Below are 16,768 nucleotides of genomic sequence, written 5' to 3'. Positions count from 1 at the left end.
AACAACAACAAAAAAAAAAACACAGGCTGGGGATGTGGCTCAGTGGTTAAGTCAGGTTCAATCCCCAGTACCAAAAAAAAAAAAAAAAAGATTACATATAAAGGAAAATAAGCTTACAAAGGTTATCTAACTTACCCAAGATTATAGAGTTGTTAAATAACAGGCATCTATACCATTTCACTGAATTCAAACTACTATATAACAGTATCATGTGCTAATATTTCAAATATAAGAAAGATCACTGTCAATGAAACTGGCATATCTATCCAATGTAATATAAATCCCTATTTCAGAGATATTTAAAATAAGAAAACATGTCTGAAAACCAATAAATGCAGAAATATATTTAAAAACATACTGTTTTATTATTTATCTGTCACCTGAGAAAATATAATCAATGGCTCTCTTACCTTTGGCAAACATAGGTAAAATATCTGGGCTTCCCCAGCTCCATGTGTACTTGCTTTCATTAAAAAGAGAATCAAATTCTACAGGATTTTCCTTCCATCCTTAGGTAATGGAGAAAAAAGGCAAGCAATAAGGGTAATAACTACATGGTAAAAGAAGCCCCCAAAGATGTAGTCTTCAAATAATACCATTAATTGAAGAACAAATACAAAAATAAAATAGATTTTATATTATGCATATTGTATCACTATTTTAAAAAAATCTAACAATAGATAATCAACTTTTTTCTAAAACATAAAAGCACTTTTGAACTCTTAAAAGTTAACTCTAGAAAAATCACACATTCATCCAACTACTCAGGATGATGAAAAACTAAAGTTTAATTCCAAAATCATGTGAATAAAGCATGCTAAAAAACACTTATCAAAAGTATCTGAAAACAGACTTTTCACTTTATGACATAATTCAGTGATTAAAAAAAGGAATATTTATATGATAAGTGTTTCATTTAATAAAACTGTCTAAACAGACAATACCTTTGGCAACTGCACTGACATCTTCATAAAACCCAGCTATCATGGCTACATGACCCGGCCGAGATTCTGTTGGCACACGTGTATGAGATATACCCCAGCTGCCCTCATGCATTATGATACTCCTAAAAGATAAGGGAGACAAACAGTTAACATAGACTATCATTAATTACACTCATAAGTCATTATAAAAATAAGACAAATACAGAAGGAATCAAACCAAAAGTAGTGGTAGGGTGCTGACCTTGGTTTGATCCCCACTACCATGAAAACACCAAGAGTTGAGATTTAAGAAGGAAAGGAATCTTTCAAAACCCAGCCAAGCCTATTTCTAGCCCTCCCACCAGCTCATTGCAGTAGCATGAGTGAGCCCAGGCGAGACAAAGAAACACTCAATTACAGAACAGAATCACAAGAAAAAATATACCACTAATGTTTTAAGCCACAAAATACTATGATGGTTTGTTACATACATATAACTGATAAAAATTGTATTATTATTTCAATGTTAAATTTTATTTAATGTTATGATAGTATTGTCGTTATTTGAGAGTAAGTCCTTGTTCTTTTATTTATTTATTTTTGTACCAGGGATTAAATCCACGGCACTTAACTACTGAACCACGTCCCCAGCCCTTTTTAAATTTTTTTTTTTTTTTTTTTTGAGACAGGGTCTTGCTAAGTTGCTTAGTGCATTACTAAGTTTCTGAGCCTGGCCTTGAATTTGGAATCCTCCTGCCTCAGCCTCCCAAGTCACTGGGATTATAGGTGTACATCTCTACACCCAGCTGTTCTTATTCTTAAGAAATGTATGTTGAACTATTAAGGAATGAAGTATTACAATATATTACTTTCAAATTGCTCAGGAAAAAATATTTAAAAATTGGGCATACGCAAATGCATATCTCTGTCTGAATATGTTAGAAGACAATGCAATATTTAAAAAGTTAAAAACAATATTTTTTTTAATTGCACATCAATTTATTTTTATAAAGGATTCAGTTTGCTTTACACAGTATAAATGTGACTCAGGGTCCTCTAGGGTATTCAGTTAGTGGTAAATGTTATGAAGAGAAAAATAATTAGTAGAGTTTTGATTCACTTGTGAATATAGAAAGTTAAAAGGTAAAACTAGGACTTGAATCCAGTTTTTTTCTTTATTGAAATATTCTTATTTTTGAAATACTTTTGGTACCAACTGAGAATTCACTTAATAAGACACTTCAATTTGTAATGAAATGTCTTGGCTTTCCTCTATTTGTAATGACAGTATAAATTATTTTTATCTCAAAATACTTGGAAGGAAAAAGAAATTAATTCAAATGATTATGTCAATAAAACATTGTTAAATTTTTGAGATCATACATTTTGGAATCTGGGTTAATGAAAAATATTTTTATTATTTAAATTAGTTAAAAACAATATTAAACTAACTTAAAGATATACAGTTGTTCATCATATAAACTTTTTTTTTTTCTTTTTGAGGTCAAACCCAGGACCTTGCACGTGTTAGACAAGCACTCTGACACTGAGTTACAACCTTTATTTTCATTCTTATTTTTATTTTTAGACAGGGTATTGGTAAGTTGCCAGGCTGGCTTCAAACTTGCATCCTCCTGCGTTAGTCTCCCAAATAGGTGGGGATACAGGTGTGTGCCACCACACTTGATCCAATATGTAATCCTTTAACTTCTGTGCAGTTAAAACATTGTTAAAAAAAATTAAGGGGAGAAGAAATGTGATAATCCTAATTAGGAGTTAAATTATATTCCTATTTAAGATTAAAACAAGAAATTCTTTTGCTAAAATGTATCAATATTATTTAAGTTGTATTACAGTGATTGACAAAATGTGAGAAGAAAGCAAAACCACCCTAGATGCTATTACTGGTAGAAGGCCGGCAGAGCAACAAATTATATAACAGTAAACATACCAATAACACATTTGATAATGTTTTAAAATCATTATATTCTGAAGAACAATACTTATAATTATTGGTTTATGTTATTTAAACATTGACTAATCTCACAATAAAACCAGAAACCATACATAATAAGGAAATGGTTTAAAAACCACTGGATTGAATACGAGAAATAGTCTTTCACTTCTTGAGTTATACAATGAAAACTAGAATAAAACAAATGGGTTAGTATCAAGAAATCTGGATATTTATATTCAAGAACATTAATTAGATTTTTCATTAGATCATTTTATACCTTCTCCACCCGCCACCCCTGCCCAACTAGGGATTGAATCCTGGGCACTTTACGATTGAATTACATCTGTAGCCTCCCCCCCTTTTTTTGAGACAGTGATGCATTAGGTTGCCAAGGCTGGCCTCAACTTGTGATCGTCCCGTCTCAGCCTCCTGAGTGAGTGGGATTAGGTATGTACCACCATGCAGGGTTTATATCAGATTTTCAAAAAATAAAATCTTTCAAAAACCATTTTAGAAGAAGTTACAAGATTTCTGAAGTTATAAATATACAATGGCATGCAATACAGAATTCACAAACTGTTTGAGCCTTTGACTTTAATCGTTTCCTTTAATAAGACCCAAACCAGAAACAAGTGCTACCAGAAAAAAAAAAACTTTTTTCTTATCGACCAGTATATATGTACCTTAAGAATCTTAGGAAATGGATATAGCTCAGTGATAGAGTATATGCTTAGCATGTGGGAGGTACTGCATAAAATCCCCAGGACCACAGGGAAAAAATGAAATAAGTTATATATCTCTTTTCTTTGGAAACTAGGAAATTCACACAAATACATTATCCAAATGTTATACATTTTTGTATACTGTAACCATAGTCTGCTCTTACTTTCCTATTACTATTTCCTTGTTGACCTAAGTGGCTCATTTATGTGTTTTTATTCTTTATTATATTATGCATTTCCCTGAGCCACTATACATTTGTTTCTGGAAATTCAACAAAGCATTCAAGATCATTCCTTCTTCCAGGAGTCAACAAATAATTGCCTGTTTATATTCTAAAAACTGGAGATAAAATGGCATGTAATTCCTGGCCCTCATAGAACTTGCACAATTATAAGTACTATAATAAAAATAAAATAAAACAAGGTAAAGGGATAGAAAATAATGATGACAGTTAGGGATGGGTGAAGGTAGAGTATTTTAAGAGAAATTTCCTCTTGACTTTGATTTTTAATCTGTCCACAACAGCATTAGGAAGGGTTATTGAGGGGTTTGCCACTAATCAGAAAAAGAAAAAATATTTATTAGGAGCCTCATAGGTCAAAAAATTAAAATATATTTCAAAACCACTCAATAATTAATAATTCATTAATATTTATACCTGTCATTATTTTTAAAATGAAAACAAAAACCTGCAGTCTTATTTTTTGAAGAAAAAGATAATACCATGAGCTATGAGCCAGGTTTGGGAAATAAGGACACATTAACAAAAGCAACTAAGGCTACATTTTTTTTTTTTTTTTTTTTTTTTAAGATAGTACCTTGCTGTATTGCCCAAGCTGGCCTCCAACTCTTGAGCTTAAGCCATCCTCATCCTCAGTCTTTTAAGTAGTTAGTACTACAGGTGTGAACCACCATGCCTGGCTAAGGTGCCTGCCTAAGGCACATGTGTCAATTCACATGACATCAGCTTCTACAATAGTAAAAATAACACCTACAAAGAATTGGCATTATAGTGATAATCTATAAGACATTATAGATAAAACTGGCATTAGAGTGAACAAGTGCTCTATTCTCTTACTGTTTATCTCACTACCTTTGCACCCAATGTAAGATAAACAGTAAGATATTTTACTGTTTAATAAAACTCAGGATAATATTTCTAAGAGATATCGCTGTACCAGTTGACAAATTTACCTAATAAATGGTGCTCTTGAATTTCCATTTTCATCTAATTCATAAAGTGAATCTGCTCGCAGGCCATCAGCAACAAACAGCACTAATCTTCTTGCTGGAGGTGGCAATGGTGTAAACTGAGGAGTCATTCCATGAACCAAAGGAGATGTAAAATAAATGTCAAAGATGGAGGCAAAGAACACAAAATGTACAAGCAATCCCAAAGTAAAGAACAGCAGCATATCTGGTGTAACTAATTAATCTTCAAGAAAAACTGAAAGAGAACAAAATTAACTAGTGTAAATCTTAATGCAATCATAGGTATTTCCACATATTTTAATGACTACAAACAAATCAAACATATATCTTACAATATTATTTATATAACTCACAACTTCCTTTCATTTATGCTGGTAACAATAAACATTAATGAGAGATAATACTGAAATAAAATATATGATAAAGTACACCTAAGCAAAAAGAAAAAGTTCAAGTATAATAAGTAATTAGGACTAATAAACTATTTATAATAAATTTAAGTACATTCTAAAACACAAAATTTAACATAGGATCAAAGAACAAAGAATTAAATCAATCCTAAAATAAGTTAGGATTCAGTCAAATCAAATCCTACATAATATGAAACAACTCATGCTCCTTTTGGTTGACCATATGACAACTGTTGCTATTCTGAGAATTTTATTTTAATTAATCCATAAATATTTAAATGTTTTGAGTTTAATTTTTTTTTTTAACTTTGGTAATTAGCTCAAGGTCCTCTGGCTCTCTTGACTATCAACAAATTGGGCAGAAAACATGGATTCTATTCATTTAGCTGAGTCATTTGTAGGAAGTTAAAAAAAATGTGCTTCACTAATCTCTAGAATATGTAAAGAACTCAAAAATCTTAACACCAAAAAAACAAATAACCCAATCAATAAATGGGCCAAGGAACTGAACAGAAACTTCACAGAAGAAATACAATTGATCAACAAATATATGAGAAAGTGTTCAACATCTCTAGCAATTAGAGAAATGCAAATCAAAACTAAGATTTCATCTTACTCCTGTCAGAATGGCAACAATCAAGACTACAGGACATGATAAACGTTGGCAAGGATGTGGTGAAAAAGGCACACTCATACATTGCTGGTGGAACTGCAAATTGGTGCATCCAATATGGAAAGCAGTATGGAGATTCCTTGGAAAACTGGGAATGGAACCACCATTTGACCCAGTTATCCCACTCCTTGGTTTATATCCAAAAAACTTAAAAACAGCATACTACAGTGATGCAGCCACATCAATGGCAGTACAATTCACAACAGCTAAATTGTGGAACCAACCCAGATACCTTTCAGTAGATGAATGGATAAAGAAACTGTGGAATAAATAATACACAATGGAATATAATTCAGCATTAAAAGAGAATAAAATCATGGCATTTACAAGTAAGTGGATGGAGTTACAGAATATAATGCTAAGTGCAGTAAGCCCATCCCAAAAAACCAAATGCAGAATGTTTCTCTGATATAAGGAGGGGTGGGCAGCATGGGAGGAACAGACTACTTTAGATAGGGCAAAGTGGAGCAAGGGGAAGGGAGAGGGTATGGGCATAGGAAAAATGGTGGAATGAGACAAACATCATTACCTTAAATACATGTATGAAAACACAAATGCTGTGACACTACTTTGTGTACAACCAGAGACAAAAAATTGTGCACTATTTGTATAATATGAATTGAATTACATTCTGCTGTCTATATAACAAATTAGAATAAATAAAATTTTAAAAAAATATATAACACAAATTAAAAAAAGAAGAAAAAATATGCCTCAGAAACTTTGCATTTATTAAGGAATATTTTAGTTCCCCAAATTAATTAAAAAAAAGTCACATGATTCATTCAATAAAAATGTTCTGTGTACACAGTGTGCACAATTGTGTGTTAGGGTACTGCAGAGAAGAGAAAAAAGGTCAAAGGTTTGATGAATTTACAAATACTAAGGAAAGAAAAGTCAGCAAAGTGAAACATTTAAACAATACTGTAAGACAATATGCCATTACACTGCCAAGATCAAACCATCTGTAGGAATATTTTTCAAATTCGTCCATAATTTATTTTTGTTGATGAATCTCTGCATATTAAGAAAAAAATCACTTAAATTTGTCTTACTTGCAGCAAGCAGCATTTGTCACATATAGTGAGCCTGGGCTGAAAGACAAGATCTTATTCTTCCTGGCCTGAATAATCGTCACATCATGGAAAGAAAGGATGGCAAAAATATCCTGCAAAAACAAAAGAGACACTGGAAAAGGACTTATCAAAGACAAACACCTCAAAAAATAAAATAAAATGTAAGAAAAAAGAGTCCAACTACCAGCTACTTTTTTTCCTGAGAGAACAATTAAACATCAAAGATAATCTGCAAAGTATAAAAAGTGAGTAGATGGTATTTTGCCATGTATGACAATACTCTTTTGAGTAAATGTTTGCTTCTTTACTAGTATATATGAGCTTCAAGTATATTGTAAGCACCATGTTTTAATGTTATTCTAAATATTTATAAGATAAAATCATTGCAGTAAGTTTAGAAAATTACATAAAATTATCTGATTCTACCATCTGAAAAAAAATCTGTTTTCTTATAATTTTTATCCTATCCACATTTTTACAGAGGCATATAATTTTAATGGTAGATTTTTCCTGGTATACATTTAGCATATCTTTTTATTGGTATATTATGATTATATATAATAGTGGGATTTATTGTGACATATTCACACATGCACATAATTTGATCAGTTTAATTCCCTAGCCTTTTCCTTCCCCTCTTCCCTCCTCCTGATCCCCTTCCTCAATTCTACTGGTCTCCTTCGTAATTTCATTAGGTCCCTTTTTAAAAAAAAATTTTTTTTCTAACTTCCACAAAAGAAAACATATGATCCTTGACTTTCTGAGTCTGGCTTATTTCTTCAACATCATGCTCTCCAGTTCCATTCACTTTACTGCAAATGACTCAATTTCATTCTTCTTTATGGCCGAATAAAACTCCATTGTATATACATACACCACATTTTGTAAATTCACCTGCTGACAGACAAAGAGTCTGGTTCCATAACTTGGCTATTGTGAACTGAACTGCTATAAATATGGGTGTATGCATGTATTACTATAGCAACATAAGTATATCCTAAAAATCAAACTCTTACAACATATTAATTACCCTCAACATTCTCCATTGAATGGGGGCTTATTCATTTTCCTAATTACTCCTATATGGATAAGCACTGAAATGTTTTTCCCATTTTTCACTATTAAAAATTATCAATGTGATTAATTTAAATTTATATGTAATTTTTATGTCCTAATGTTTGATATATGTCAGATTAAGTGTTAAGATACTACCTATACATGTAGTCACTGAGTCAAAAACCTATGAGCAGGGCTGGGGTTGAGGCTCAGTGGCAGAGCACTTGCTTAGCATGTGTGAGGCACTGGGTTTGATTCTCAGCACCACATATAAATAAATAAATAAATAAATGTCCATGAACAACTAAAAATATATTTTTAAAAAAACCTATGTGCATCTTTAAGGCTATTGATATACTACATATGGGGAAAAAATTTTCAGTTGAATATCGATTTTCCTAATGGTAAATTAAGTAACTCATCGATATAGACTTCATTTGCTTATCTGACAGCTTCCTAAAGAAAAAGCTATCACTCCAAGTATACCATCTCTCACCTGAACCACCTAAAAATGCTCCCAGAGCTCTCCCCATAGAGACTGACTCTTTTCTGATCTATTTCTTGCCATTAGCCATAGTATTACTTTTTAAATGCCAATCTGTACATCTCACCCCTTGTATAAACCCTGTAGTGTCTCTCCCCCTACTAATCAACACTATAAAGGTTTTACAGGGACTGGTCTCTGCTTCATTTTCTAACCTTGCTTCAGAGCACTTTCCATTGCTCTAGGGTTATCTCACCTCACTAGTCTTCTTTAGTTTCTTCAAACATTCCATGCTCCCCAATGCTGTGAGACCTTCATAGATAAAATTTCTCTTCATAGAATGACCAACCTATCCTCCACCCTCTCTCACTCCACTGTCTCCTAATATCTTCTTTCAAGGCTTACTTCCTCAGGGATTGTGCAGGCTTAAGTCAGAAGTCAAAATCTTGTTAGTAATTATATAACTGTGTCTTTGACTATTTGGATTAATGTCTATCTCTGCCACTTAACTATAATTCCATGACAGCAGGTCCAGGCTTCATTAGCATCCATCACAATCCTAAATACTTACTAAGGACTCAGAGGGTTGCTGAATAAATTGTTTAGGATTACCATTTCAAAGCTAAGTGCAATATGCTGTATATCCACTAGAGGATGCCTTGCTCCTCTTTTTGAGCCTCCCAAACAGGACCTGTGAAGGTTCTTCCAAAACAAAAAGCTCAACATTTTATGCTTAAGTAATTTATTATGCATAAAAGTGAAGCGACTGAAAAATATTCACATACTACTTATTTTATTATTGCAATATTATTACACAATATTTCTCTTTAGAGAGGATCACATTTGATTCAGACTTTTTGAAATATAAAGCTGTTTGCCATGAATTGTTTGGAAACCTCCAAAAGGAATATATAATTATTATTTAAAAGGACATACCCAGCTAGAGAGGATGGCACATGCCTGTAATCCCAGCAGCTTTGGAGGCTTAGGCAGGAAAACTGCAAGTTCAAAGCCAGCCTCAGCAATTTAGAGAAGCCCTAAGCAAACTTAGGGAGATCCTGTCTCTAAAAGGACACATCCACGTAACAGTAAAGTTACCTAGCTTATACTTGTGGAATGCAAATAATAAAACTTTTGATATTACTAAAACTTTAAATCAACCAAAACTTGCATTCAGAATGTTACTTGTGGTTATTGTAGGACATTTAAAACCAAAACATCATTTTTAACATTAAATGACTGAAGTACTTAGAAATTTTCACTGCTAATGTACAAATTTCAATGATTACTCTTATTATTCAGGTGAAACATCAGCTGTAAAATTCTAGATTAATGCAAATCTAAGTAGAGAGAAAATTTCCCAACAGTATTAATAATAAGTTATGATAGCAATCAGAAATTAATATTCCAGTGTGTGCTAATTATACATTTTCAGTTTATCAGTAAACCTCTACATGTGGTAGGAGGGAAAATGTACCTACTGTAAAATTGGCTAGTTGATTCGTGAAGGGCTTATACAGTCATATAAACAAATCCATGATTACAGGATAGGAATCAGAAGCGGGAAACCAGATTTGTATGGGAAATCAGTCATGAAAGAATTTCTATACTCACCTTCTTATAACTCTCTTAGGAAACACTTCAAATCTATTTTTAACTGTGCTTTAAAAACTCAGACCTGAAATTAAAACTATTCCTTCTTTTAGTCCTACTGACTTAATTGCTTTTCCAAGTTTTAGTTGCCAAAAATTCTTTGTTTTTAAAAACTTTCAAATGCCCACATTTAACAATTGTTGGTATTTACTAATATTTCATTAATTAATAACTGACCAAAGTAACAACATATACTGAAAACCAGCGACGAGAGCATTCACAATTCTCCATACATATTTTCAATATTTATCTTGATAGATATGCGAGTCAGGCTGAGAGAAGTTTGGTTTAACTTTTTTGAAGGTCCCACCTTAAATAATGGGTGGAATTGAGATTTAAATTTAGGATCTTCTATTTGATAAACACAATTCTCTTCAGGAACCCCAAGTGTAGAAAATTTCTAAAATTCCCCATTATAGAAATGGAAATATTGTATGTGAACAGTTTCTAACCAGGCCCTTCCCACACCATTGACTAATTCTCCATTCCTACATTCTGGAAATTGGTTCAAATTTTAATCTCTCTGGCAAATGCAATTAAAATAAGAATCAGCAATCCTGTTTGCTAAGAAATAAGTAACAGGATACAATACTGGCCATTTTTATACTGTGTTCCTGATATCAGGGATTTTTTTTTCAGTATATGGCTCAGAAAAATATTTAGTATTAGGAAATCAGGAGCTAATATCTTAAAAAATACTTGGAATTCTTAGTACTAAACTATTCTTAAAGCTTCTAGCCAAAAACAAAGGGGAAAAAAAATCCCAAAGTCTCATTCAAATAAAAAGGTTAGTTTACAGAGCTTGGGTAAGCTGAAATTAAATCCTACACTTAAGGGTTGGCATACCTTCACATGGAAACCAATAACCTGACCTAAGGTTATATAAGAATGCTCTATTTTTATTTTTCCACAGAGCTAAAGGAAATGCTTTACTGTTTCAATGTAACAGGTAACCTACCTGATAGTCATAATTACTGTTGCCTATTTATTTTGGTGGAATAAATATTTTGCTGGAAGCTGTACAGCAAGAAATCTAAAACCTGCAAAATGGCAATTTGTGTGTGAAGGAAATAGAAGCTACCGGGAATATCAGTCTAATACAGTTGACTGGAAAACATTCCTTTACCATCTCAGACTGTAACAAAGGAATGACAGAAAAGATAAAACACTAGTCTTTCAAACTTAGGAATATACATGAAGTAATAACGCTTCACAAAGGAAATCAAAACTCTCTACTACATACAACTGTTAAAACCATTAAGTTCCACAATCAAAACCTTGATTCTAGCCTACACGAAGGTGTCAGAAAGGATAAAGGGCATTGTGAGAGAAAAGCTTTGGACATAAGACAAAGGCTCTTAGCTCTTTTGAAGATCTATTAATGAAGTTTGAATATTAATAGAAGACCATTGACTCTCTAGGCTTAAGTTTATTTATTGCTCTATTGAAGCGACAGCACTGGATATTCTGAGGAGTCTCTGTTGTACACTTTATGTATGAAATCCTAAATGTTTACTGAGCACTAACAGTTCGTTGTCTAAGCCCAGGCTGTTCACAGATGCAGACAGGTGCAATCCTCTGCGTTCCGTTTTCCCTTCAGTCCCTGCACCCCACACCTTTACAGGGCGACGCGAGAAGACTGCGGCTGCTGGCTCAGGTGAACACGTTGGGGAACGTAAGCAACAGGAAGGAAGGCAAAATCTGACTACACCTGGGTTCTTTCTATCCCTGCAGAGAAGATGCCACCGACTGCCAATAAACGGCGGGAAGAAGTGAACCCACTAAGAGAACAGCGGTCCGCGGGCAAGAGGACCCCGTTTCAGCGCCGCCGCACCTCGGCGCCCTGAACCCTGGACTTTACCTGGGGCTTATCCGGGTCAGACCTGAACTCAGGAACGAGGCCTCCTCGGCGCGAAGGCAGGACCCAGAGTCCTTAAAGCCCTCGCGCAGGGTTTCCCACAGCCCCTTCAAACGATAGCCAAGTACATACCTCTCTACCACCTCCACGTTCGTCCCTGAAGCACGGAACGCCCAACACTTCCCGGGCCGCAGCTGTTCTCGCGATAACTCCTGGGCAGGCCCCCCTATAAGTCCAACCAATCATGGAGAAGTTGTGGGAGGGGTTTTGCTTTTGAGCCGGGAGCGGGTCCTTGGATCTTCGAGGTCTGGCGCCGAGAATGGGCGGGGCTGAGGCGTTCTGGGGCGGGGAGAGGGCAGGGCACGGACCAGTTCTCGCGAGACTGGGGACCAGGAAGACGCCTGCAGAGCCGGCTGCTGGTGCAGCGGCTGCTGAGGCAGCGAGTGCTGCTGCATCCGGATTGCCTATCTCCGAGGCTACGCCTGGTCTCTAGGTAGGGAGACCGGACGTAGACAGACCCGGGCTGTGTAGGTGCTCAGTGCCTGCCGAGCTTTAGGAGGGATTCAGGCTGCGGCCTGTCGGAGCCAGTCAGGGAGGCGCCCACACTCCTGACAGGATAAAATGGCGGCGATGGCGCCTGGAGGTAGTGGCAGTGGCGGCGGCGGCGTGAATCCATTCCTTAGCGATTCGGATGAGGACGACGACGAGGTAGCTGCGACCGAAGAACGGCGGGCAGGACTTCGGCTGGGTGCCGGCGGTGACCTAGATCCTGGCTCTGCGGGCTCGCTGTCGCCACAGGATCCCGTGGCCTTAGGGAGCAGTACGCGGCCAGGGCTCCCTGGGGAGGCGTCGGTGCCTGCGATGGCCCTGGGGGGCACAGGGGAGACCCCAGCCCGCTTGTCAATCGATGCAATCGCGGCTCAGCTGCTGCGCGACCAATACTTGCTGACTGCTCTGGAGCTGCACACCGAGCTGTTAGAGAGCGGCCGCGAGCTGCCTCGGCTGCGCGACTACTTCTCAAACCCGGGCAACTTCGAGAGGCAGAGTGGGACCCCGCCCGGGATGGGGCCGCCTGGGATCCCAGGAGCAACCGGCGTCGGAGGCGCTGGAGGTCGGGAGCCGAGTACGACGTCGGGCGGGGGACAGCTTAGTAAGTGGACTAGCCTGTCACAGGCCCGCAGGGTTGTGGGATTGTGAAGACTTACTGCAGGGAGAGGGGTGTTTCTAGGCTGGTGCCAGGTTGAGGATATGGACGTTTTAGGGAGCGAGAGAATGTTGGGCGACCTGAGCGGAGAGGGTTCCTTTTGTGTTGGAAGCAATGGGATCCAGCAATGACTGTTCCCTTTGACTGCCTCCAATCTTTGGTGTGGTGTCACAATCTGTAAAATATCAAGAGTTTCCAGTTAACTGGCTATTACGACACTCCAGGGAAGGCTACCTTGTAAACTGTCTAATTGTTCTAAGTGTTTTTCCTTTTTCCCCAGTCTCCTGAATCACGCCTATCAGGAAATAATGTTTCTCAAATTGCCTGCAGCAATTCTTTGGTTCAAAGTCAAAAGAGAATAGGAAATACTGTTGCTGTCTCAGTGAAGTCAGATAAATGTAAGACCTGTTATCATTGAGATAGTTATCTTTCTCAAAATTGGTTTTTCTGCTGCATAAAATTTGTTCTGTTTGATTAAAGTCAATATAATTCAATTTCAGTGCCTTCATTTCAGTGATGATTAGTGTTCAGAATTACAGGAAAACTGAGAAGCAGGACGCCTGCAGTCTGTCTCACCATCCTACCACCACGCTGGCTTTTTTTCACTGCTTTAAATAGGAATTCACTGTTTTCTTGGAGTCATTTTAGTAGCATTTAGTCCTATACCCACTTCATCACTTATTTGTAAGCATTTTTGATAGCTTGAAAACTTTACTATCAAGGATGTACATTAAGATTACCAATATCCTCCTTTTGAGAGGCATCTTCAATTTTTTACCCCCCACTGATACTGTGAGCTATTGTAGTGTGTTATATGAAGCCATCTGGAATTTTCTAGCAAATGCAGATGTGTGTGTGTGTGTGTGTGTGTGTGTATACACACATATATTTTCTAATGTAATATTCAATTTTAAAACTGTAGCCTGTTTGCTTTTTTTTAATTTATTCTGATTTTTTATACATGATGGCAGATTGATTTTTATCTGTATACTTTTGAATGATTCCAGAGACTTAATTGCTAAACTTAGTGGAAAGGCAGAGTGCATTTTCTATCAAGGTAAACAAACACATTTCCCTTTTGGATAAGTAGTTTTCTCAGTAGATGTAACTTCCTTACTTGAAAGAATAACCCCCTTTCATGGAGAGATTTTCTTTTCCTTTTCTTTTCTTTCCTTTCCAGATTGAACCCAGGGACACTCTACACCTGAGCTATATCCTCTGACCTTTTTAAATTTTTATATTTTGAAACAGGGTTTCACCCAAATACCAAGGATAGCCTCAAACTGTGATCCTCCTGCCTCAGTAGTTGGGATCACAGGCAGGTACCAGGAAGAGATTTTCTTATTGCCAACTTTTCTTTTAAGACTATAAAATGTGACAAACAGCAGTGTAACAAAATAGTTATGTAGCTATTTTTTCTTTTAAATTTCTAAATTATCTAATGATTCTTAACCTGACAAACTCTTGCTCCTTCATCAAGACCCAGCTCAGGTGTCACCTTCATAAATGCTTCATACACTCCTCAGACTTAGTTGCTTGATTCTTTAATTGTACCACTTCCATCATAGCCTTTAGCTCTTTTTTATTCAACTTGATGACTATCATAACTGAATGTAATAATTTCACTTGTGAGCTTGGAGCTTTCTTAAATCATCTTCCTCATTTTTATTTTCTCTCTCATGAGCTTATCTATCTTTTTCAGCTCTTTCAGAGTACATATCTCACTATAATCAGCATTACTTTCCTTAATATCCCCAATGCTAAGATGTCATGATTGCTTTTTTTCCAGGGTTCCCATCTTTTCCATTTTACAAAGATATTCCTCTGTGTTAGGTTGAGATGAGTTTAGTGCTGCTTCTACCTTCTAAGAGAAAATATCAACAGAATATTTCTAAAATTATTAGGTTCACTTCTACCTTCTAAGAGAAAATATCAACAGAATATTTCTAAAATTATTAGGTTCACTTGTATTAGCTGAATGAGAGTTTCCACTATTGCCTATACCATTGACATTTCTATATATGTTTATTGCATAACTGTCATTTTTTTTTGCCTGTGACTTTCTAGTGTTTTTAAAACTATTATTTTCTATGAAAATTTAGTTCAATATTTTCCTTGTCTAGCACAGTGACACAATTTTACATTGGCTTATTATTAAACTGTGATCATTTTAAGGTTATAGGGATCTAAAAGTTTAATGCACATCAGAGCTAAGAGGCAAAACTCATACAAGAAAGAATTATAGAGTAGACTTCTATGGTAATGTTTACATTCTTAAAGAAAAATAATTGGTGATTGTGGCAATGAAATGACCCTCGTAGAGAAAGTAAAATTTAAGTTTGATCCTCAAAGAGAGTGAAATTTTGAATAAATAGTAACTATTATTTATTTTAAACTTCTTATTCTAAGAAAAGGAAAAGGAAGTGAGTGTAAAGGAAAGATAGTATTTTCTATTTTTCCTTGTATAAAACATGGGAGAGGGTTGTGGCTCAGTGGTAGAGTGCTCACCTAGCATGTTGAGGACCTGGGTTCAATCCTCAGCATAACATATAAATAAGATAAATAAAATAAAGGTATTGTATCCAACTGCCACAAATACTTAAAAAAAAATCATCTGGGAACATGAAGCTCTCTGCTGTTACTTGGCTCATATATTGTAAGGTGGTTCCATTTGGGTAGTTAAAAAATGCAGTAAGATATTTCAAGCCATTGTGACACTATACAAGGAAGCAAAATAGGGGTATTAATCTAGGAACACAGACCTTATTACTCTCAAAAATTAAAATTGCACTATTTTCCAAACAAGAATGTTAGGGATGATCTCTAAAATGTTTGTTGATGCCTTTATTGAAAGTATTGATTAGGGCTGGGGTTGTGGCTCAGTGGTAAAGCACTTGTGAGGTGCTGGGTTTGATCCTCAGTGCCACATAAAAATAAATAAATAAAATAAAGGTATTGTGTCTGTGTACAACTAAAAATAATTTTTTAAAAAAGTCTTGATTAATACTTTAGTATTTTTAGGTTAGAACTAAATTTGATGAACTGAAAAATTGAGAAAGATCTTAATATTGTGAGACTTGATGATAAAATGTGGGTTTTGAAATTACACTGAAAACATGCTCATTGATATAATGTTTGTTATTTGACTATACTTTGAATGCAGTGCCTCTTTGATTTGAGGTGGAGAGGATTGATTTACGTTGGGGTTGATCTACTTCAGTTGTCTTACAAGTTTTCATTTCAGTAACATAAACACAACTTTTATTTATTTATTTATTTGAGGGGGTGTCAGTGATTGAACCCAGTGGTGCTTAACCAGTAAGCCACATCCCCAGTCCTTTTTTATCTTTTATTTAAAGACAGGGTATTTGCAAAGTTGCTTAGGACCTTGTGAAGTTACTGAGGCTGGCTTTGAACTTGTGATCCACCTGCCTCAGCCTCCTGAGCCATTGGGATTACAGGCATGCGCCACTGCATTGGGCATAGTAAGACACTTTTCTGAGGTAATTTGACAATGTCTGCCACATTCACAAATATAC

General features: G+C 35.7%; 2 protein-coding genes across 14 annotated transcripts in view; one reads left to right on the top strand and one right to left on the bottom strand.

Annotated features, from left to right (window-relative positions):
- Positions 1–12,226, bottom strand: part of Pign (phosphatidylinositol glycan anchor biosynthesis class N) — a 116,295-nt gene extending 104,069 nt beyond the window's left edge. For 6 of the 7 annotated variants that reach the window (XR_007348788.1, XR_007348789.1, XR_007348790.1 and 3 more), the window contains exons 1-5: positions 12,029–12,226; positions 6,954–7,066; positions 4,798–5,050; positions 945–1,066; positions 411–509 (exon numbers count right to left, since the gene is read on the bottom strand). Coding sequence is in view for 4 of the 7 variants with exons in the window: in XM_015482330.2 (XP_015337816.1) it covers positions 411–509; positions 945–1,066; positions 4,798–5,018 (442 nt within the window). In the remaining 3 variants the exon portion in view is untranslated. Of the gene's footprint in view, positions 1–410; positions 510–944; positions 1,067–4,797; positions 5,051–6,953; positions 7,067–9,450; positions 9,497–12,028 lie in introns of those variants that run through there. The other variant, XM_048806122.1, reaches the window with a different exon arrangement.
- Positions 12,227–12,390: 164 nt separating this feature from the next.
- Relch (RAB11 binding and LisH domain, coiled-coil and HEAT repeat containing) overlaps positions 12,391–16,768 on the top strand; it is a 97,436-nt gene continuing 93,058 nt past the window's right edge. For 6 of the 7 annotated variants that reach the window (XR_007348786.1, XR_007348787.1, XM_048806120.1 and 3 more), the window contains exon 1: positions 12,392–13,175. Coding sequence is in view for 5 of the 7 variants with exons in the window: in XM_048806120.1 (XP_048662077.1) it covers positions 12,647–13,175 (529 nt within the window). In the remaining 2 variants the exon portion in view is untranslated. Of the gene's footprint in view, positions 13,176–16,768 lie in introns of all 7 variants that reach the window. The other variant, XM_015482326.2, reaches the window with a different exon arrangement.

Source organism: Marmota marmota, unplaced genomic scaffold, assembly GCF_001458135.2.
Source record: "Marmota marmota marmota unplaced genomic scaffold, marMar, whole genome shotgun sequence".
Classification (NCBI taxonomy): Eukaryota; Metazoa; Chordata; class Mammalia; order Rodentia; family Sciuridae; genus Marmota; species Marmota marmota.
Note: the sequence above shows the minus strand (reverse complement) of the source record. Positions and strands in the feature narration are given on the sequence as shown.